The sequence below is a fragment of the Chlorocebus sabaeus genome, chromosome 10, assembly GCF_047675955.1.
Source record: "Chlorocebus sabaeus isolate Y175 chromosome 10, mChlSab1.0.hap1, whole genome shotgun sequence".
Taxonomy (NCBI): domain Eukaryota; kingdom Metazoa; phylum Chordata; class Mammalia; order Primates; family Cercopithecidae; genus Chlorocebus; species Chlorocebus sabaeus.
This window is the reverse complement of record NC_132913.1, coordinates 57,229,983-57,253,137: the sequence shown is the minus strand read 5'-3', so window position 1 is coordinate 57,253,137 and position 23,155 is coordinate 57,229,983. Positions and strand designations below refer to the sequence as shown.

Genomic DNA, 23,155 nt, shown 5'->3' with positions numbered 1-23,155 from the left:
CTTAAGTAGTATCTACAGCCATATTAAAGAGAATCATAAACTAAATTATTCATTAGTTTAAAGGAGGAAAGGCTGTTCTGGTCAGCATTCATGAAGAATAGGGTACTCTTTAGTAACTTCTGGAAGACTGCTACAGTTTCCAGTTAAGAAAATTATAAAGTCGTTTTTTAAAAAATTTTCTAAGCTAACAAACATGAACTAGTAATTAATTTCACTTTTAAGGAATTTTAAAGTTTGAAAATTCTAACATAAATGCTTAAAGTTATAAACTGAAACATAAAGATGAAAAAATCAAACTGATGTTTCATATTTTAATATGAATTTGTTTTATTAAATTTTAATATGAAATTAAAACTGTGATTTGTGATTTGTTTTTTATTTGTTTTTGGTTTGTCGGTCAAGGACTATGATTTGTTTTCTGAACAGTTTTTTTTTTTTTTTTAACTAAGTGTTTTCCTCATTAATTTAAATTCTAAAAAGCTTTTTTGCTAAAGCAATCAAACTGCACCAGGGCTCTTAGAAAACATCTTTTAATTAAGATATGAATCAGTTTAATGAATTTATTTTTTAAAAGCAAGCATAGAAAGGATGCTCTAATATCAGATGAGCTTTTGTGAGTCAAATGACAGTATACACTATTTTTTAACATCGAAGCTGTTTTTTAAAGTACTCTCTACCAGCATTAGAGGCAAAAGTCTCTTATAGAGGTTCCAGTTTTTGCTTACGCGAAAATACGTTGTCAAAGACCAAGAAAGCTCCTACAAATAGACTCTACTATAAGAAATGTCTGATTCAATGTTCTCTACTGACAAAAATCTAGGCTGGGAAGACTAAAACTGCTTAAGTTTAGTTACTTAAAATGTCATTTCAAGATTTTTCATTACTGCTTTTTAAAAATTAACTTACATGCAATGAGAGCACTGATTTTCAAAATGAGTCCAAAGCCATAACATACAGAATTTAAGACTTCATAGGCTTATTTTATCAAAGTTAATTAATTGCCATAGAAGCAAAAAAAAGTTATTTGCAAATGAGCATGCTGCTAGCAATTAAATTTATTTTAATTTAGAAAATATCCAAGTCATTTTTAAGAAGTTAGTAGTATAGTGGCAATGCTAAATGTAAAGAGACTCAAATATGCTACCTATAATTGGTCCAAAATACTTCGAACACTAATAAGAAAATACTCAGTGTTATTTTTAAGCTCAATAATATAAATTTTCTTTAATATTAAGCTTAAATCACTTTGTCAAAAAAAAAAAAACCACACACAAATCCAAGAAATTTTCTTTTAAATGTAACCATATTAATTAAACACCCATACACACACAAATACTTCAAAGCGGTTTTTCCCCATTTCCAGTTAAAGCCATGTTGCTAGTTAATGCAAATATCATACACATCTACCTCTCTTTGAAGAACTTTAGGCCGTCGTGAACTCTGGCAGATTAAGGGAAAAAGACTGATAAGGTAGAAGTTGCATAGATATATCAGAGGAAATAAAAAACAATTTAAAGTTATCTACAACCACTTTTTTTTTCTTTTGGATATCACAGGAACAGTATATCCCAACATAACATACATAACATAAAGCTTTTCCTTATTTTCTTTCTTACGTTTACACTTACTTGAAAGGAACCCAAGTTATCAGAGCTAGTACTTGCAGGTGAGTCTCTCTTCACTTCAGGCGCAGTCTCTGGAACTCTTACTCTAACATAGTTTATAAAGTGTCGCATGTTTGACACTAAGTTACTGCCAGGAAACCAACTGTCATGACAACGTTCTGGTCCACTCACGGATGCCTAAAAAAAAAAAAAAGAATATCAAATCTTGCCACGTCAGGTCCAAGGTACAATGGAGATGTAACAAGCCCCCAAAAATCATCCATTGCCTATCATAATCCTGGATCCTTTACTGTCTCATCCACAAATTATAGAGTGAATAAATTTGAATAAAACCAAATTCAAACAAAAAATGTAGTAATAAATTACTCAATACCAATATGGGTAAGTCCGATGGAATCAGCTAAACATCTGACTTAAAATACATTTTTAAATACATTTTTCAATCTAGAATACTGAACATTACAGAATATTCATCCTCACCCATTAGTAATACAAATAATGCTAATTTGGACTAATTTGGAGGAAACTGAAAAATCAACCAAAAGTATGACCTAATCACAGAGGAATCTTTATAACCTTTTAACATCTATGAAAGAACATATGTTGATTCAACTTGGACTACAAAGAACTACAAAGTGGTTTCTTTAACTTGTTTTTTGCAATTATTATGTTGTGTTACATTTTGTCATTTAGGAGGGAAGAGATGAGGAGAATCTTACACATTAGTGAAACTAATTTGTAGTAACAATTGCTTTTATGGACATAATACTTCTAAAGTCCTGAAACAAATTAACAACTTTTACTCTTAAGTACTTTAAACATTCTCCCATATAACAATATTCATGCCATTACCTTAAAACCTTTACAGAAAGAATTTGCTACTCAAAAATAATCCCTAATCAAATTATTAGAATTTTTGGAGCTAAGCCCTAACTTCAGTTTTACTGATTATTTATTGATTACTGGTAATTGTTTGCCAATAATCAATATTCTTAGCATAACACCAAAAATGCATTAAACACTTTTCTTAATTTTTGTGATAGGAATTATAAATTTCAAATTCAGTAATTCCATAATAGAATTTAATGCATCAATTAAGGCCCTAAAAAAATATACGTATTTGAAGATCCCAAAGGGCCTTTTCTAGTAGTTCTTTAAAAGATCTTATGAGTCTGATGAAAACATAAATATACCTCAAGATGAATCCATAAATACATTTTACTAAGGCATGTCATAACTAGCAAAAGTATAACATGTCTGGTTTGGCAACAATTGGTTGGAGCCAGATAGGGGCTGCCTATCTAAAAATTTTAAATTACAAAAAACTACTTACCTCTTCATCTGATTCTTCTTCAGCAGAATTTTCGAGTCCTAATTCAATCAGATACAAAACCATGCAGAGTACATGTTCTGACAGATTTTGATGATCCATCAAAATCTTTAAAAAGGGAAGAAAATGCCTCATAATTACTTTTTTCCACAAAATGTATTTCATTTAGAGATCCAAAAATATTTTACTGTTATAGACGAAAAGTACTTTAAGTAATATCTAGAAATATCAGTTCACAAATTTTCTAAAGGTTATGTCAGAGAGTTCACTAAAATAAATTCATATGAATATAAGTATTTAATAAAATAAATTAATAAGAATATTTTTATATCCTAATTTGCTGACACTCTTCTCTTGATGACAAGGCCATCAGATAAATAAGTTTACCAAATAGGATAATTCAAGCAAATGTGTTTAGCACAGCACCTGGCATATAACTGGAAGCACAATAAATGTTTATGGTGCATTAATGTTCTTAAAAACACGTCTCTGAAATTAAAGTTCTGAGCCTCTGAGTATTTTGAGTAGCTATATTCATATGTATGTCAGTGTGTGATTTACACGTAGGAGAAAGGCAGAAGGAATTCAAGCGGTTAGTAAAGAGGCTTCTCTGAAGAAAATTTGATAAATCTGACCTACGGATTACTCAATGCAAACCTTATGCATCTTACACAGGGTTTCTGGGCTACCTACAGCAATCACTCATTCACTATGATATAACAGACCACTAACCAGAAGATATCTAAAACACTACAAGTAACAAAATGGCCTGGCAGCTATCATCTTGTCCTCATTATAAAAGTCATCTGGCCAAATGATGGAAAGGACGAAAGGAAGAAATTCTGTAGGGAATGGCAGTTTTAATTGTGGGCAAGATAGCAGAGAGCAAAAAAGAGGGCAGGATAAGCTGAGCCTCACAGAAGCTGCCCAAATGGCTGAGGGGACTTGGAAAGGAGGTCTTAATCGCTTAAGACCTAATCTACCACAACTAAAGAATAGAGAGACTTTCAAGTCACTGACTCTCTCATGTTTTTCTGACTATTCAGAGGGCTTCTCTGTTCATCTGTTGTGTGGCACAGTGAAGAGCATAGGCATTCAAAACCTTTTAAAAACCAGATTTTTAAACAAATTTCTGTCTATTCCTAGTTGACCTTCAGCAACAGACTCTGGTCTCAGTTTTCTTATCTCTAAAGTTGAAATTATAGAGCCCCTCCTAGCACTTTCACTTGTCCCATCCCCATCCAAAAAAAAAACCAAAAAGAAAGAAAAATAAAAATGGAATTAAAGCCCAGAATTGTTGTAAGGATTGCATGGGTTAATATCTGTCATTTGCTTTGTGTAGTGTCTAGCAATGTGTGTTCAACAAATAGTGAGTGAGTGGTGCCAACGATGTGAGGAGCAGAAGCAGCAGCAGCAGGAGAATGAAGGCTGGGGGACCACAGAAGTCATCCTTCCTGATCCACTATGTTATGGAGAGAAAACCAAGGCCCAGCCACACACCAGTTAGCTAGTGTAAGCAACACTAGAACGCAGACCTCAGACTCCCAGGCCACTGACTATCATTACTATACTATCTGCTCCTGATAAATAAAACATTACCAGCTAAATTCAATTAAATTTTGACTTCAAAGCTTGTGGCATTACAGCTTTAACTGAATAACTTAAGAGCTAAGGAGGAAAAAAATCCCTCTATTAGGTACTTTTAAAAAATAAATAAATAAATAAATAAAAATGATGTTTCCAGGCAGTTTTATTTTGACACTAAACACGTCAGAGGATAAAGGTGGTTTACTAAAATTGATTTTTAGAAAGTTGACTTGCTAAAGTAATGTCAATGGAGAATTTTATTAGTAGTAGTAGTAAAATCAAGAAAGCTATTTTAAAGTTGAGATTTCAAGAGTTCATTTATGATAGTCTTGTAACAACTAAAACACTGTCTTTTTATTTTTAATAAAATACTATTTGTACATTTAGCACACTAAAACATTGAAACATATAACTTGAAAGAGCATAATAATTTGCCATAAGGCTTCCTTAAATTTTCATGAATTATTTGTCAATTATTACTTATAACAGTACTTAGCTTCCCCATCTGAACTAGTTATTTAACCTCTAAAACTCAATTTCATATCTGAAAAAGGAGAATAACAACAGAACTTTCACTCATAAGGATTTTTGCTAGCTTAAGCAAAATAATGTCTACAAGTATATATAAAGCATTTCAAACAAAATCTGGCACTAAGTAAACATTCGAAGACTGTCCATTATTTGTAAAACAAACACAAATATCTTTTCAGTACAAAAAGATATTCTACATTTTTTAATAAAGAAAAAGAACATTTTAAATCAATTACTGAATAACCCTCTTGGAAGTTAATGAAAATAAACCACCCAAGGTGTTTTTTGAGGCACCTGTCCAAAATCATAACAGGAAAACTTTAGAAACAAGTACAATGAAAAATTGGTCGTGGGTGGAGTTGAAAGAAAAGTATAGAAATTTAAAAGTATTATTTCATTATAAGATTAAGAAAAAAACTAAAATTCCTACCTAACTAAATATATACTTTCTTAAACAATGTGTTAAATGATTGTACATAGTAATTGGAAATTTGTATAACAAATATTCTTATTTTTCTTTGAATTTCTCTTAACTTTTAATTTTTCAAATTATAACTAGGAAGAGGAACAAGAGGTTTTCTTTGTATCTACCTGTATAACATTTATCATGTCTGTATAGTTATTTTCTTTTTTCTTTCATCTTTCTTTCCTCCACCCCCGAGATGGAGTCCTGCTATGTCACCCAGGCTGGAGTGCAGTGGCACGATCTGGGGTCACTGCAAACTGCACCTCCCAGGTTCAAGCAATTCTCCTGCCTCGGCCTCCCGAGAAGTTGGGATTACAGGCGCCCACCACCACACCCATCTAATTTTTGTAGTTTTAGTAGAGACGCGGTTTCACCATGTTGGCCAGGTTGGTCTCGAACTCCTGACCTCAAGATCTGCCCACCTTAGCCTCCCAAAGTGCCGGGATTATAGGCATAAGCCACTGCACCCAGACTTTTTTCATCTTTCATGCAGATGAGATTATAAAAATCCCTATTATATACACACATACATACTATACAATATTATGTTTCATACAAGTTTTTGAGTACACAATTAATGTTAGTCAAATAAATCTGTTTTACGTGAGAAGATCCCAAAACAAAACAAATTTTAGATAACAAGAAAGTAAATGCATCATCTTGTGAGTTCCTAAGATGTTTATCAAAAACAATTTTTGATCTTGCCACATAGAAACCACACTCAAATCCTTCCACGTCACTTTCCTGATTAGAGGAAAAAAGCAAAAAGAACCACCCCAACCTAAGATTCACTGGCTCACATAACTGCCATTCTAGTTTTGTCATTTCAGTGGGTTCTGATGGTTGTTTGGTCCCTGTAGCTCATTCCACACCTCTTGTAGTTCCATGGTATTTCACTTATTGTTCTGCAGAAGCCATAAATACATATTTTTATCTGTAGCTAGATAAGATAAATAGTTTCTCACAAAGAATGCTGTAGCTATTCTGTTATGTTCAACTTGGATTTCAGATATATGTGATTAAAACATATCTTCATACATCTTAAATGTATAAACACACTTTGCTGTGGTACTTTTATGTAAATATTATCCTAAAGGATTATTATTTGAAAATAAATTCTAAACTTAGTCTTTCTATTCAAATTACTACTGTACCTTGTAAAGCAGAGTGAATAGCACAATGTGTAAAGTTTTACAGTGCAAAAGTCTCATGAGACCTTTATAGCTAGGATGGAGTGATGTCCTTTTCTTATAGGGAGGCCAGGGATTTCCAGGAAATTTTCCACTCTGTTTTAAACTGTAAAAAAAAAAAAAAAAAAAAAAAACTAGAATTAGATGATAGCCTCAAAATCAAACTATGGTTTAAATGTAATTTATAGACACCAATTTCTGCCACAATGTTTTATGCAGTGCTATTTTTAATCAAATTGCTTAAAATGCCAAAGAGGTTTCTATTCTCTATATAATGAACATTACTATTTCTTTTCCTAATGGCTAAAAATGAGTAAAGAGAGCTAAGCTGAATATTAAAAAATATATAAACTTTAAAGTGCTAACAAAGAGAAATGAACAGAAAGAATACAGATGAAGTACTCAGCAAAGAAATTTCCAGCTGTAACAATTAAGCAAAATAGATAACCTGAAAATTCTTCCACTACCAATGGTTGGAAAAGCTGGATAAAATATAAATATAATCTTTTGAATGCGTATTTGAGCTCACACAAAAAAAGTGGAATTCTCCAGTTATCACAAAAAAGAAGGAATTAATGACAAGCACTAACACTGTGCCAGTTGTTATAAAGTCCTTGAGCAAACAGATCACAAGGTGTGTTGGGCTCACACAAGACTCAGAGACAGAACTGAGATCCCACCCAAAGTCAAGACCCTTGAAAGGCTTTACCCTCATTGAAAGAATAACTCACAAGGAGAATGAATTAGCTTGTCTGTCTCTTCTGGGATGTAAGAACAACAAGTTCCCCAAGAAGATAATTATGAACTTGTATGCAAATACAGTAGGCCCCTCTTATCTTCAGGGAACATGTTCCAAAGCCCCCAGTAGATGCCTGAAAATAAGGATAGTACCAAACTCTCTACATACTGTGTTTTCCTACACATACATACCTATGATAAAGGTTAATTTATAAATTAGACACAATAAGAGACTAACAACAGTAAGGGATAACAGAATAATTACAACAATATACTGTAATAAAAGTTAGGTGAATGTGTACATGCTTTCTCTCTCAAAATACCTTATGTATAGTAGTCCCCCTTATACCTAGTTTCACTTTCCACAGTTTCAGTTACCCATGGTCAACCACGGTCAGAAAATATTAAATGAAAATCTCCAGAAATAATTCATACGTTTCAGTTGTATGCCATTCAGATTATTGTTACAATTCTTCTATTTTACCTTTAGTTATTACTGTTTATCTCTAATTAGTATTATCTATCTAATACTATGATAAAGTAAGCTTTATCATAGGTATGTATTGTAGGAGAAAAACATAGTAGATATAGGGTTGGATACCATCCCTCATTTCAAGCATCTACTGTGGGTCTTGGAACATGTCCCAAGGATAAGAGGGGGACCACTGTACTATACTCACTCTTGTTCTTCTTGTGATGATGTGAGATGATAAAATGCCTACGTGATGAGATGAAGTGAAGTGAATGATGGTAAGCACTGTGACACGGCATCAGGCTACTAATGACCTTCTGACAATATGTCATCAGAAGGAGGAACATCTGCTTCAGGTGATCTTGAATCATCAGGCCATGACAATGTGATGGCTGGATGTCAGGAGCAGACAACGTCAATAACTAACAAGCAAGTAGTATATACAGCATGGTACACTGGACTAAGGAACAATTCATATTCCAGGTGGGACAGAGCAGGATGGCACAAGAATTCATCACCCTGCTTACAATGGCATATAATTTAAAATTTAGAAGTTATTTATTTCTGGAATTTTCCATTTAATATTTTTGGACAGCCATTGGCTATAGGTAACTATGCTCTTAGAAATTCAGAAGCCATTAAAAATCATAACAGAAAAATTTAAAGCCTAAACTATATAGAAAAAGTTGTGGGCCACAACTAAAGTAGTGCTTAGAAGGAAATACATAGCCTTAAAATCCGTATGTTTGTGAAAAAATCAACAACTAAGCATCCAAATTATAGTTAATAATAATGTATATTTCAAAATAGCTAGAAGAACTGTAATGTTCCCAACATAAAAAAAAAAGATAAATGTTTGAGATGATGAATATCCCAATTTCCCTGATTTGATCATTACACACTGTACACATGTATGAAACTATCAGAGACGTATCTTCAAATACTGTGTAAAAGGTAATATTAAGGCTAAGATATATCAATTAAAAATATTTTTAAAATATATAACAATAAAAATTAAATAGGAGTAATTAAAAATGAAAACCAAATGCACTAAAACAACAACAACAACAACTGAGTATCCAAGAAAAGGAACAAAGACAATCCAAACTAAATTGCAAGAAGACAATAATGGCCTGGCACAGTGGCTCACATCTGTAATCCCAGCACTCTGGAAGGCCAAGGCAAGCAGATCGCTTTGAGCTCAGTAGTTCAAGACCAGCCTGGGCAGCATGGTGAAACTGTCTCTACAAAAAATACAAAAATTAGCCAAGCATGGTGATGCACCCCTGTAATCCCAGCTACTCAGGAAGTTGAGGTGGGAGGATCACTTGAGCCCAGGAGTTAAAGGCTACAGTGAGCCAAGATTGCACCACTACACACCAGCCTGGAAGACAGAGTGAGACTGTCTCAAAAAAGGGGGAAAAAAAGCCTGGGACGAGGGCTCACACCTGTAATCCCAGCACTCTGGGAGACTGAGGAGGGCGGATCACGAGGTCAGGAGATCGAGGCCATCCTGGCTAACATGGTGAAGCCCCGTCTCTACTAAAAAAAAAAATACAAAAAATTAGCTGGGCGTGCTGGCAGGTGCCTGTAGTCCCGGCTATTCAGGAGGCCGAGGCAGGAGAATGGTGTGAACCTGGGAGGCGGAGATTGCAGTGAGCAGAGATCGCACCACTGCACTCCAGCCTAGGCGACAGGGTGAGACTCCAACTCAAAAAAAATAATAATAATAATAATAAGTAATACAGGAAAAAAGAATAAGAGGAAGAATGAAATAGAAAATGAGGGTGGGAGGAGAGAGACAATCAAAAGTTGGTTCTTAGAAAGCATAGTAAAACTGATCATCATCTGCTATGACACCTAATTCAAAATAAGAAATAGCAAACACACATAAATAACAGGAATAAAAACACAGGGAAGTTTTTTTAATCATTAAGTATAAACTTAAAGATTTCTTAGAAAAATAAAACTTAGCAATTTTTTTTCAAGAAATAACCTAAGCAAGCCTATAACCTTTAAAGAAAGTGAATGTGTAGTTTTAAGTTATCCACAAAAAAAGAAAAGATTGTATGAGGCCCAGCAGGTTGTTGAACAGGCAAGGTCCATTAAAACTCAAAGAAACACCACATGAATAAGAATGAAGTTGGACCACTACCTCACAACATATATAAACACTAACTCAAAATCGATCAGCAAATTTGATGTAAAAGCTTCAGCTGTAATTTTATATTTTTAAGCATAAAACTCTTTGAGAAAAACATAGGTTTAGCTATTTGTGACCTTGATTTAGGCAACAGACAGGAAATTAAATTAATTTAGGCAATAAACAGGAAAATTAAACAAAAAAAACGGAATTCATCAAAATTTAAAACATTTGTGACTCAAAGGACACTTTCAAATAAGTGAAAAAGACAATCCACAGAATGGCAGAAAACATTCACAGACAGGGCGCCATAGCTCATGCCTGTAATCCCAACACTTTGGGAGGCTGAGCAGGCAGATCACTTAAGCCGCAGAGATCAAACCAGCCTGGGCAACACATGTAGAGACCCCATCTCTACAAAAAATTCAAAAATTAGTCATGTGTGGTGGCACATGCCTGTAGTCCCAGCTACTCAGGAGGCCACTCAGGATCACCAGAGCCTGGGGAGGCTCAAAGCTGCAGAGAATTGTGATCATGCCACCAGTCTGGGCAACAGAGTGACATTGTCTTAAAAAAAAAAAAAAAAAAAAAAAAGGAGAAAGAAATGAAAACATTTGCAAATCATATACCTGATAAGTCTAGTATTCAGAAAATATAAAGAGGTCTTAAAACTCAATAATAAAAAGTGCAATTAAAAAATAAGCAACAAAATTGGCAGCACCTGGTACCTTTACAACTGGAGGTGGGAAGGCAGGGGGTTAAAATAAGGAGGATTGGATGAAAACTGCCTTTCCACCACTGAAACAGAATTTTGGCTACAGAACTCATCTCTGGGGAGGATAAAATAGCAAGTACAATTGAGGGTATAAGGAGGAAAGATTAAAGTCGTCATATGCATATTTGACTCAGAGTCCCTAGGCCTTGTCTCCCAGTCGGTTCACGGAAATAATAGCAGCCATACCATTACCTCTGGGCAGTATCTCAGGATACTTCCCTGAGGAATCTGACCAGGCCAAAAAGAAAGATCTAACACAAGTGTTTCTCAACAAACCTGCCTACCCAAATCACCCTATATTAAAATTCAGAATCTACAAGTTCCAACAATGCACTCAAGAGCTCTTAATAACAAGCAGTCAACATTGTCAGACATCTGGGGAATGCCTCTAACTCGAAAGCTAGAGACTAAACAATAGAAAATGCACCTTAGAGGAAACAAATACTATATAGAATGAAGAAAAAAAATTTAAAAATAAGAAAACTATCATTAATATATCAGAGAAATAAGCTGTACCTATGATTATGAAGATGCTATAAAATTCATTTTGCAATTAAAAAAACTGGTTTCTGGGCCAGGCGCAGTGGCTGCTGCCTGCAATCCCAGCGCTTTGGGAGGCCGAAGCAGGCGGATCACCTGAGGTCAGGAGTTCGAGACCAGCCTGACCAACATGGAGAAACTCCGTCTCTACTAAAAATACAAAATTAGCCGGGCATGGTAGACACATGCCTGTAATCCCAGCTACTTGGGAGGCTGAGGTGGAAGAATCGCTTGAATCCGGGAGGCAGAGGTTCCAGTGAGCCAAGATCGCACCATTGCACTCCAGCCTGGGTAACAAAAGTGAAACTCTCTCAAAAAAATAAAAATAAATAAATAATAAATTAAAAAATTAGTTTGTATATAATACTACAGTGACAACATATAAATGTAATTTTCAAAATGATCGCAATAGCCATGATGAAATACTTCAACTATTCTATTTCATTTAGCATTAAAAAAGCAATTTTTAATTTTACTTTGTCTCTTTGTTTGCTTTAAGCAGTAACCACTAAATATGTGGCACCTAGATTAATAAATTGTTGCAAAATAAAGGTTATACATTTGTTGAAGGACTGAGTAATACATCATTTTGACTGCTCTTTTCAAAAGCATTAATAGAATAATGCAAAGGAAATGCTACATGACAGAAAAAAATTACTTAAGTGACTCACACCAACACGTAATTATTGACTAGTTTGAGACAAAAATGACATACATAAAACTCATACATCATACTTTCAAACATGGGGCAGCAGTCATTAACCTTCAAAATGGGAGACAGGAGGCAACAGAAATACAAGAAATTACATATTTTTAAAAATGTACTTTTCAGTTGAATTTAAAACAGATGCTTTATGAAATCATTTCTATCTTTGGAAATGGCCTAGCTCATAGTTCTAACAACACTGCCACTGTCAGACATATTTCACCAGGAACAGTGGTTCACATCTATAATCCTAGCACTATGGGAGGCTGAGACAGGAAGATCACTTGAGACTAAGAGTTCAAGACTAGCCTGGGCAATATAGCAAGAACCCACCTCTACAAAAAACTTTTAAACAATCTAGCCAGGCATGGTGGTGCACCTGTAGTCCTAGCTACTCGGGAGGGTAAGATGGGAAGATCACTTGAGTCCAGAAGTTGGAAGCTGCAGTGGGCTATGATCACACCACTGCACTCCAGCCTGGGTGACAAAGTGAGACCCTGTCTCAAAAACAAACAAACAAAAAACAGACATATTTTCACTAAGCTTCTCTGAGCCACAATGTCTTCATATATAAAATATAACACTGAAATGAATGGATGGTTTTCCAACTGTTGGTTTGCTTTGTTGTTGTTATCTCGTTTTTGTTTTCTTTTTAAGAGCTGAATGCCCACTCGGGGATATTTGGAAGGGAGAAAGGGAAGCAGGATGAGCCACTTCCACTCTCTTAAGCCTCTTCTTGTTGTTGCCCAACCCTGTCTTCCAGTGAAGGCCCACAAGACACTTTTATAGAACCTGGACTAGATTTTAAAGGCCTTTTCCAGCAATAAGAGCCTAAAATTCTAAGCATCTAAGCATCACATAGAGCAAATGGCTTACTTTCACTTAAACTCTCAGCACAAAAACTGAAAGAAATCTACTTTTCATTCATTTAACAAATATTTACTGGTTGCCTTTAAAGTGTGTGGCACAGAGCTAAATGGTGAGAACACAAAAGTTCAAATTTATCTGACCATTTTTCATTTTAATTTGCAAGATGACCTCCAAAAGGTCTTCTTGCAAATAAAAAAAGATCCCTCCCAGTATAATCAGTTAAGCCACTTTTTGTCCCTTAAAACTAAAAAGCAGATGAAAATAATCAATAGCAAACAAATCGGCCAGGCATGGTGGCTCATGCCTGTAATCCCAACACTTTGGGAGGCCGAGGTCGGCGGATTATCTGAGGTCAGGAGTTCAAGACCAGCATGGAAAACATGGTGAAACTCCATCTCTATTAAAAATACAAAAGTTAGCTAGGCATGGTGGTGGGTGCCTGTAATCCCAGCTACTCAGGAGGCTGAGGCAGAAGAATCACTTGAGCTCAGGAGGCGGAGGTTGCAGTGAGCCGGGATCGTGCCACTGCACTCCAGCCTGGGTGACAGAGTGAGACTCTGTCCCTATAAAATGAAATAAATTAAAATAAAATAAGATAAAATAAATAAAATAGCAAACAAATCCTAGAGTTTAGGGTTATCTTCCCACTTGTGCTGAAACAATAACTGAAACAGTCAATTGTACAGTCAAATATACAACAAATAAAAGACACTGCATAAAGGAAGCAGGTATTATTGTTTCACATACAAAATAAATCACAAAAATTTTAAGTTTTACATAATTATGTAACCAATGCATTTCTTTTTTTTTTTTTTTTTTTTTTGAGGTAGAGTCTCACTCTGTCTCCCAGGCTGGAGAGTGGCATGATCTCAGCTCACTGCAAGCTCCACCTACCGCGTTCACGCCATTCTCCCGCCTCAGCCTCCTGAGTAGCTGGGACTACAGGTGCCCACCACCACGCCCGGCTAATTTTGTTTTTGTATTTTTAGTAGAGACAGGGTTTCACCGTGTTAGCCAGGATGGTCTCAATCTCCTGAGACCATCGCAGATTAATAGCGATCTGCCCACCTGACCTCCCAAAATGCTGGGATTACAGGTGTGAGCCACGGCGCCCAGCAGTAACCAATGCATTTGTGCAAGGATATGGTATTTATTTTACATACACAAAAGTTATCACACAAATAGGTTGCACATAAAATTTCAAAGAGTATTTTAAAAGATAATGGTTAAAAGGTTTTAGTCTAAAGCTAAAAAGTTTGTGATCTGCTACTACTGCTTTGAGTACATTATTTCTTTTAAAACATAGACTTTCAAGCTGCTAAGAAACATCACAGTGGTTCAGAAATGTTTCTGTTTTGTTTTACTGTGAAACAGGGTCTCATTCTGTTTCTAGGCTAGAATCCACTGGCATGATCACAGCTTACTGCAGCCTTGACCTCCCAGGCTCAAGCAATTCTCCTGCCTCAGCCTCCCAAGTAGCTGGGACTACAGGCATGCACCACCATGACCAGCTAATTTTTGTATCTTTTGAAAAGATGGGGTTTCACCATGTTCCCCAGGCTGGTCTTGAACTCCTAGGCTCAAGTGATCCACCTGCCTTGGCCTTCTAAAAACTGCCAGGATTACAGATGTGAGTCACTGCACCCAGCCTGTTCAGAAATATTTCTAAGAAGCTATAAAGAAATTGTACAAGAACTCAAAAGCCAAACAGAGGAAACAAGAGAATGAGGGAAAATAGAGAACAAAATAAGAAAGTGAAAAAACTGATAAAAACAGCTTTGGGAATATGGTTTTATCTGACTATGTGAAATAGTTATAAATCAAAATATGGTATAGACCTAAATGATATAAAACAGATCCCAAAACACAGGATACTTGGAAACAGAAAAAGTATACCTATGTATCAATATGGGTCTAAACCAGGTTTCTCAACCTAGGCACTAACGACATTAAGGGAATTCTTGGTAGAGGTGGTAGAACTGGCCTTTACTAGATGTCAGTGGCAACCCTACTAGTCTTCAGACAACGCCAAGTATCATTCCTACTTAAGAACCACTGTTCTAAATGAAAGAAATAAACTGCTCAGAGCTAAAAGTTTGCTAAGTGAAAAATAAAACAATTATATTTTCCTTACAGAGTACCTGGCATATAACAAGCATTCAATAAATGTGTACTGTTAAATAAAATTTCCCCTTTAAAACTGATTGCATTATTTAATGATTCCTTCAAAGCTTTGAAAGTTTCAGCCCAATCTCAGTCCAAATTTCTAGTAACTACAAAGTAAAAGAGAATAAAATTTACTTAATTCTTATACATTCAAAACAACTAACCGTCACCACTACCCTGAAAAAAAGGCAGAGCCATTTAAGACTGGTGTTTATGAAGTCTCAATTAGGTTTTCCATGCAAATACTTCTTCCCAATTTTCTTCATTTTTCAATTTTTCAACAGGAATTACTCAAATTTATTTATTCAACAAATATATTATGAATACCTACTAAGTGCCAGCATTGAGATAAGTATTAAAGATGTAGAAGAGATACAGAGATAAAAATATCTTCCCTCAAGGAGCTAAGAGTTTAGTAAAAGACTACAAGCAAATTTTTACAAAACTACATGAAAAGCAGAAAAAGAGAGAGTTAAGAAACCAGAGAAAGAGAACCTCAGTCTAATTTCTCCAAGGGTTTAGAGAAAGGGAGAGAGAGATGCTGATGGCTGAACTGGGTTGTTGTTGTCGTCGTTGATTCAAAGATTGTTTTGGTTTTGTTTGAGGGGAGGAAGCAAATTAAAATTCCACATTAAAAACTTTCTTCAGATATTTGTCTGTGATAGATATTTCTATTACTGCAAAGTCTTGGCAAAAGAGAAGTTTCACTTTGACAGTTATCTGGATAAGTATTAATACTTTCTCAAAATCAAGGACATTTGCATCATTTAAACTTGTTTTTTAAATGTTTAGCTGTAGGAAAGCACAAGTAAAAGATGATATCCTGTGATATTCAGCAATATAACTATTAAGGTTTTAAAAGAGGTGGAAATAATACATTTACAACAGTCTACAATTTACAATAACATACAAAATTGAATTCTGCATTTAAAAGATATCTTTCAAAATTTTTGTCTTCTGCAGTCATCAATACTGTAAACTATTTTGTTAAATATTTACAAGTAAAATTCATTTTGCTTTGGCTATTTTCCCAGTTGTCACGAACACAGAAATATGTTCACTTATTACAGACACCCATTACCATCTCTGATATCAGAGAATTCTATTCTCTTAACTTGTGCCTCCTCTACTGGTTCAAAAGTAGAACAACACAAAACCAAGCCCTTAATTCCACTGATGAAACAGCAACTAAATAAGTTTCTGTTTTTTAAATTTAGTGATCATGTTCTAAATCTATCACATTAACATCAAATTTTGGATAAAGATCTTAACATAAATCTCCGACAGATTATTATTTAAACCTTAAATTATTATTTGCATCTCTAAAGAATGGACGTATACTTTAATGAAAGCATATCATATCTGTGTTATAATTGAAATTTTTCCATATAAATATAAAATACTCTGTTATGATGCTAATCAATTTGATGGACTTACAATGCAGTATATCTGTCCATTGCAGACTGCACATCTCTACGGTAAACTGTTCGAAGAATGACCATGACGGGGTCAAACTCTTGATCCCAGACTTCAGCTATTATTCAAAAGAAAGTAGAAACATTGACTTCTCAGAAATAAAATCAATATTTATTGACTTCTTACATTTGTTAAGTATATTTTACATTTGAAAGACAGAACAATTTAATCTGATTATAGTATTTGCCTTAAGAAGCTTGATGCCATGATTAAAATCACAATTTCATCATCAGGAATGTTCTCTTGAGTTCAGCAAGCACTAAAGAACAAAAGTTTTGTAACACAACAATGCCTCACCAGAAAAGTTTACTTCATTGTTGTTGTTGTTTTTTGCAAGGGTGCCAATTAGAAAGAAATACAGCACGTTAAGACCTTTGAGTGTACTTAAAGGCAAGTAGGGTATGATGCCTCACACCTGCAGTCCCAACTATTTGGGAGGCTTAGGCAGGAGGCTCATCCGAACCCAGGAGTTGGAGGCCAGTCCAGGCAACAAAGCCAGACCTCATTTCCCTTCCAAAAAAAGTATTAAAAAAAAAAAAAAGTACTTAAAAGTAAAAGCATGAAAACTAGATTTAAAGATTAATGAGGCTGGACACGGTGGCTCATGCCTGTAATCCCAGCACTTTGGGAGTCTGAAGTGGGCAGATCACTTGAGGTCAGTAGTTTGAGACAAGCCTGGCCATCACGGTGAAACCCTGTCTCTACTAAAAATACAAAAATTAGCCAGGCGTGGTGGCACACACCTGTAATCCCAGCTACTTGGGTGGCTGAGGCAGGAGAAACACTTGAACCCAGGAGACAAAGGTTGTAGTGAGCCAAGATCATGCCACTGCACACCAGCCTGGGCAACAGAGACCTACTTTATAAGTCTTTTTTGTTTATAAAAGATTTTCTGCTCCTTTGCTAAAACGGATCACTTGTCTCCTTATCTTTGGCATAATTAGGAACCACTATCCTGTGTGTGGAATGTGTACAACTGATGGTTCACAAGATGATTTTAAGTATTAAGTATATAAAGCTTTTCATTTTAATAATTATGTAATTATTTTTAAATGTGTATTAGAAAATTGTAAGTTGCAAATAAAATTCATGACACCTCACTAATAATCATGCTTAGGATGAGGCAAGGTTTTTTTTAAGTTAACTCATTTTAAAAAAATACTGAAATACTAAGTATATTTCAGTAGAGCAGATATTTAGATGTGGCAAAAATCTAAAGGATGGACTGAGGTAATAATTTTAGAAACCACTGACTTAAAAGAATCTCCATACTAGATTAAGTTTTTTTCTTTCATTCTTTCTAGCAAAATTCTTAACATTTGAAAACATGGTGAGAAGCTTAAGCTTCTCCCTACCCATCCACTATAATTACAACTTTCTAGCACAAGACACTGTTAACCATTGTTAACCACTGTCCCTAGTTTCATGTAACAAGCTATTCATCTTAAAGTATCGGAAGTATGACTTAAAATTCTGAAAACAGTCCTTCACAAAGACCTTCATTAGTATTTCTAGAATCATTTATCTTTTTTTTTTTTTTTTTGAGACAGATTCTCGCTCTGTCATCCAGGTTGGAATACAGTGGCGCAATCTCGGCTCACTGCAAGCTCCACCTCCCGGGTTCATGTCATTCTCCTGCCTCAGCCTCCCGAGCAGCTGGGACTACAGGCGCCTGCCACCACACCTGGCTAATTTTTTGTATTTTTAGTAGAGAATGGGTTTCACCATGTTATCCAGGATGGTCTCAATCTCCTGACCTCGTGATCCACCCACCTCAGCCTCCCAAAGTGCTGGGATTACAAGCGTGAGCCACTGTGCCCGGCCGTGATCATCCTTCTCTTTAAAGTCTATTATTCTGCACAATTAACATGCCAAAGCTTTCATTAGAATTGCACAACCTTAGCAATGGAAGAAAACTTTAGTGATTAATTAGTCCAGTGGGCTTCAAACAGTGTTCCATGGAGCTGAATTACCACAGATGTATAACAGGGGTCATTTTAGGAGCAAGTGGATAGCAGGACAGAGGAGAAGCTAAGTTCAACTACCCACACCCACTTTAACAGGAGTAGGCCAGCTTTTGTTGGTTTTATATTAATATAACAAATTCACTTGAGGGTTAGTCCCCGAAACCAGAGGCTTGTTTCAATCACTTTTTAAAAGTTTAAAAACTTACTTTATAGTTAAGAAGCCTAACCCAAAGATAAAAAACTGGCTGGACACGGCGGTTCACATCCGTAATCCCAGCACTTTAGGAGGCTGAGGCAGGAGGACTGCTTAAGCGCAATAGTCGAGACCAGCCTGGGCAACACAGCAAGGCCCTGTCTCTACAAAACACACGAAAATTAGCCAGCATGGTAGTGGGTGCCTATGGTCCCAGCTACTGGGGAAGCTGAGGTGGCAGGATCGTTTGAGCTCAGTAGGTCAAGGGTGCAGTGAGCTGTGATAGCGCCACTGCACTCTAGCCTGAGTAACAAACACAGCTCACTGCACTCTAGCCTGAGTGACAAAGTGAGGTTCTGTCTCCAGAAAAAAAAACAAAAAACAAAACAACTGATTTCCTAAACCACACAACTAGCAAATATAATTCATACGGTATTTAAATATGACACTCAATTTGCTAGCTTTAATGTCCGAATGCCCAGTATTCCATCTCAGCATTGTTCAGAACAATCATCTAAAGAGCTTGTTTTAAAAAGCAGATTCCCAGATTTCACCCACAGAGATTCTGATGACAGCAGACAGGAGATGAGACACAGGAACCTGCACTCTTAATGAGGAGCGCAAGTGAGTCTGACAGAGATGTAATCCTCACATCACACTTTTATAAGTCCTGCACTACACCACAGCACCACTCCACTCCCAAATTCATCTAATTTTACACACAAAATATCCTCTACACTAAAAACATACTGTGCTTTTCTTTCATGGAATACTTTCCAACCAGAGACTCTGGATTTTCTTGCTCCTTGTGAATTCCCTGAAATATCCCAAATAAGGCCTTTCTATTCTGCTTTGCCAAACACACACAGCACAGTACATATTATTTACAACCTCAAAATGGGCATTGGTTTTTCATTTAGACAATGTGTTGAGGGAGTCAAGAAGCAGTAACTGTTACTTCCTTCAAAATTTTAACTTAGAGAAGTGAAAATCTGAAAGTCAAACAAAAAAGACTGTGTAAATCAAAACCTCACTTACCTCTGGCTCCTGTCAAGCATGTCAACTGTAAATCTAGGGGGGGAAAAACCTTAGAAAACCAATCATCCACTTAAGGAAAACATTCTGTGCATTTAACATAGGTTCAAAATGTAAGTAAGTGCTATCAGCATTCTATGTGGACTTTTTTTTTTTAGATGGAGTTTCACTCTTGTTGACCAAGTTAGAGCCGCAATAGCGGCTCACTGTAACCTCCATCTCCTGGATTCAAGTGATTCTCCTGCTTCAGCCTCCCGAGTAGCTGGGATTACAGGCGCCTGCCACCATGGCTGGCTTATTTTTTTGTATTTTTAGTAGAGATGGGTTTCATCATGTTGGCCAGGATGGTGTCGAACTCCTGACCTCAGGTGATCCACCCACCTCGGCCTCCCAAAGTGCTGGGATTACAGGCATAAGCCACCGCGCCCAGCCTATACAGACCTTAGTTTGAACTATTTCAAGTTAAAATTTGGGTCATGAGGATTGTTTTGCTGTTTCAAAATCAAATTTGGAGAGTAAATACATTCAAAATATTTTTAAATATACATTTTGTTTTATAGTTTCCGGTTCACTTATGGTTATGATCACTTATAAAAATGAATTAGAGTTCAAATATAAATTTCCTTTATAGTTTAGAGTCATCTAAGAAGTCTTAGTGTAACATAAAGCTATAGATTTCTAAGTAATTGAAAGCAGTATCACTGTTTACCAGTAAAGACATACATTTATAACAAAATGGAGAAAAGAAGACCAAAGCTTGAATGAACAAAAGGTAAACATTTTCTTTTAATACACAGAAGAATTCACCATTCAAGAACTGATATTTGAAAGAGTTCATTTATGTATATAAACATACCTTTGGGAGTATACATGCCTTGTTGCATAGAACCTCCAGGTTCAAAAACAGGAGCCTTAAAATCAGCTACAGTTGATAAAACTGATTCAAAGCTGTAACTGCCTGGAATAATGCCACTTTTGGGATTAGGATTTTCTGGAATATGATATATATGTCAAGAAAAAATATTAGCAACAAAAAGCCAGATTTATAGCCTTTCCAAGGTACTCTAGTTTCTCATTTTGCTGAAGTAGGCAAATAGTAATTGGCTGTAATATACAGAGCTGGCCACAAGAGGGCTATATAATACAACAGTTCAATAATAACTTTTTAATTGTGATTTTTGAAAATATGTTTAATCTAGGAGCCTACTAATAAATTGTATGCTGTAGTAGTTCCCAGGTATATTTTCCCCGAAATAAATTTAAAAATTTCAGAAAATGACAAAAATTTCTAAAAATGTGTCTTCATTTTCATCATTTTGTAAATAACTTTTCCTTAAAAAACAGAAAGAACTTGCGAAAAATTAGCAAAGATTTTTATAGCAAAGATTGTTTCTCCAAAAAACACAAAATTTCACCCCCAAAGAAAAAAATGCTAAGCAAATTTAAGCAAAGAGGCTAACCAAAAAGATTCTCTCCTCACATTACACAAATCTTTAAAATTCAAAATACAGAGATCGTTTTTACTCTATAATAAACTGACGCATAGTTCATAATGACTGAAGGAACTCATCAGACAATATCAAATTGATGCTGCTTACAAAAATCAAGGTTGTCAAATAGGCATTCTAATAGGACTTATTTCACAAAATAAAAATTTCAGCCAATTCTTCCAAACATAGTCATAAGATATACAAATACTAAATTTAGCCAGAATTTTTATCACAAAATTACTTGATAATCTTGTGTAAAATTTTATTAACATTAACTTAAAAAGATAATCAGATACTCATTGTATGTTCAGTCGTATACAAAGAACCACAGGTTCCCTGTTTGTAAATAATAATCTACAAACTCAAAAATGCTTTAAGACCAAATTCTACAGAAAAACCCTCAAAATGTTTAAAATCCTGGTAATAATAATCATAAGGTGTACCTTTAACTGTTCACCATGAATTGCATCCTGGCTACACAGACAAAATAGACCTAGCTGCCTTTTACAAAACATTCAGTAATGTTGTCCTAGAGGGTTAAACGCTGGGGTGGCCAAAGCCATCAATCTATGTCCTGAAATCTACTCTAAAGTCTAAGAAGAGTTCCCCAAGAGGTAATAATACGAGATTTAAAAAAAAAAAAAAAAACAGTCACCAGCACTGAATACACACTTGAGCAAACAACTGGCGTTCTTCTTTTTCTGTTATTTTTCAACTTTGAAAAACAATTAATCAAAAAATTGATAAACCATTAATCATAAAAATTACTTATTTTAGATCCTGCAACTAACAGAAACTAAAATTTTAAAAGGATATGAGGTCCAGCAATGAACTGTGTGTCCTGTCATTCATACACAGCTGGGCTACCATCTCCGCCCTGAGAATCTCATCATCAGACATTCCTAAAATTATTAAAAACAGAATTAACAAATCTGACTATACATAAATTATAAAGAAAAAAATTACCACATTTTTTATTAAGCTGTTTTACCAAATACAGGATGTTTCAAATTAAAGAGTAAAGAAGCAATGCTCCAAACATAACTGCAGTTTAACTGCTATTTGCAGTTCCCTTAAGCAAAGGATATTTTAAGGATATTCTAAAAGGTATACCTATAGTACAACATACAAGAGTTTGAAACATTCTTTAAATTTATCTACATCCTTTCTTTTTTTCCCTAAGCCAGTTCTACTACAGGGATGGGGAGAAAGGGAGGAAAACAGTTAATACCTAAGTATTAGTATCAGTGAGTTTTACCTAAATGTAAACGAAGACTCAAAAGAATCACAAGAAATGTAAGAGCGCCTTCTAACATCGACCTCTCATGCTCTGCATCAAGTACTGTATTTTGATGTTGTGATGCCATTGTCAACAAATCCACTACCTTAAATCTACAAGAAGAAATATTTGAAACATATTTTTATAAATTAAAACAAAATTAACTGGACACTTCCTAATACCTGTCTTAATAAAATTATGCCTACCTTTCGAAGACGGATGAAATAAAATAATCTGGGTCAAGTCTAGAAGCACAAACCTTTAAAAGAAAACAAAATGCTTTATTTCTCAATATTCAGTTTTCCTTCTTCTATTAATCGTTTTTCTATACTTTTTATTTTTTGTTTTGTTTTGTTTTTTGAGAGAGTCTTACTCTGTCGCCCAAGCTGGTGCAATCTCAGCTCACTGCAACCTCCACCTCTGCCTCCCAGGCTCAAGCTATTCTCAGCCCTCAGTCTTCCGAGTAACTGGGATTACAGGCGTGTGCCACCACACCTGCCTAATTTTTGTGTTTTTAGTAGAGACAGCGTTTCAACCTGTTGGCAAGGCTGGTCTCAAACTCCTGGCCTCAAGTGA

General features: G+C 35.3%; 1 protein-coding gene across 3 annotated transcripts in view; it reads right to left on the bottom strand.

Annotated features, from left to right (window-relative positions):
• The window catches only part of UBR3 (ubiquitin protein ligase E3 component n-recognin 3), a 268,897-nt gene that overhangs the window by 141,710 nt on the left and 104,032 nt on the right, over nucleotides 1–23,155 (bottom strand). For all 3 annotated transcript variants that reach the window (XM_038001943.2, XM_007965316.3, XM_038001944.2), the window contains exons 15-22: nucleotides 22,786–22,838; nucleotides 22,559–22,692; nucleotides 22,117–22,202; nucleotides 20,667–20,808; nucleotides 16,577–16,673; nucleotides 6,694–6,835; nucleotides 2,959–3,063; nucleotides 1,629–1,802 (exon numbers count right to left, since the gene is read on the bottom strand). In XM_038001943.2, the coding sequence (XP_037857871.1) occupies nucleotides 1,629–1,802; nucleotides 2,959–3,063; nucleotides 6,694–6,835; nucleotides 16,577–16,673; nucleotides 20,667–20,808; nucleotides 22,117–22,202; nucleotides 22,559–22,692; nucleotides 22,786–22,838 (933 nt within the window). The remainder of the gene's footprint in view (nucleotides 1–1,628; nucleotides 1,803–2,958; nucleotides 3,064–6,693; nucleotides 6,836–16,576; nucleotides 16,674–20,666; nucleotides 20,809–22,116; nucleotides 22,203–22,558; nucleotides 22,693–22,785; nucleotides 22,839–23,155) is intronic.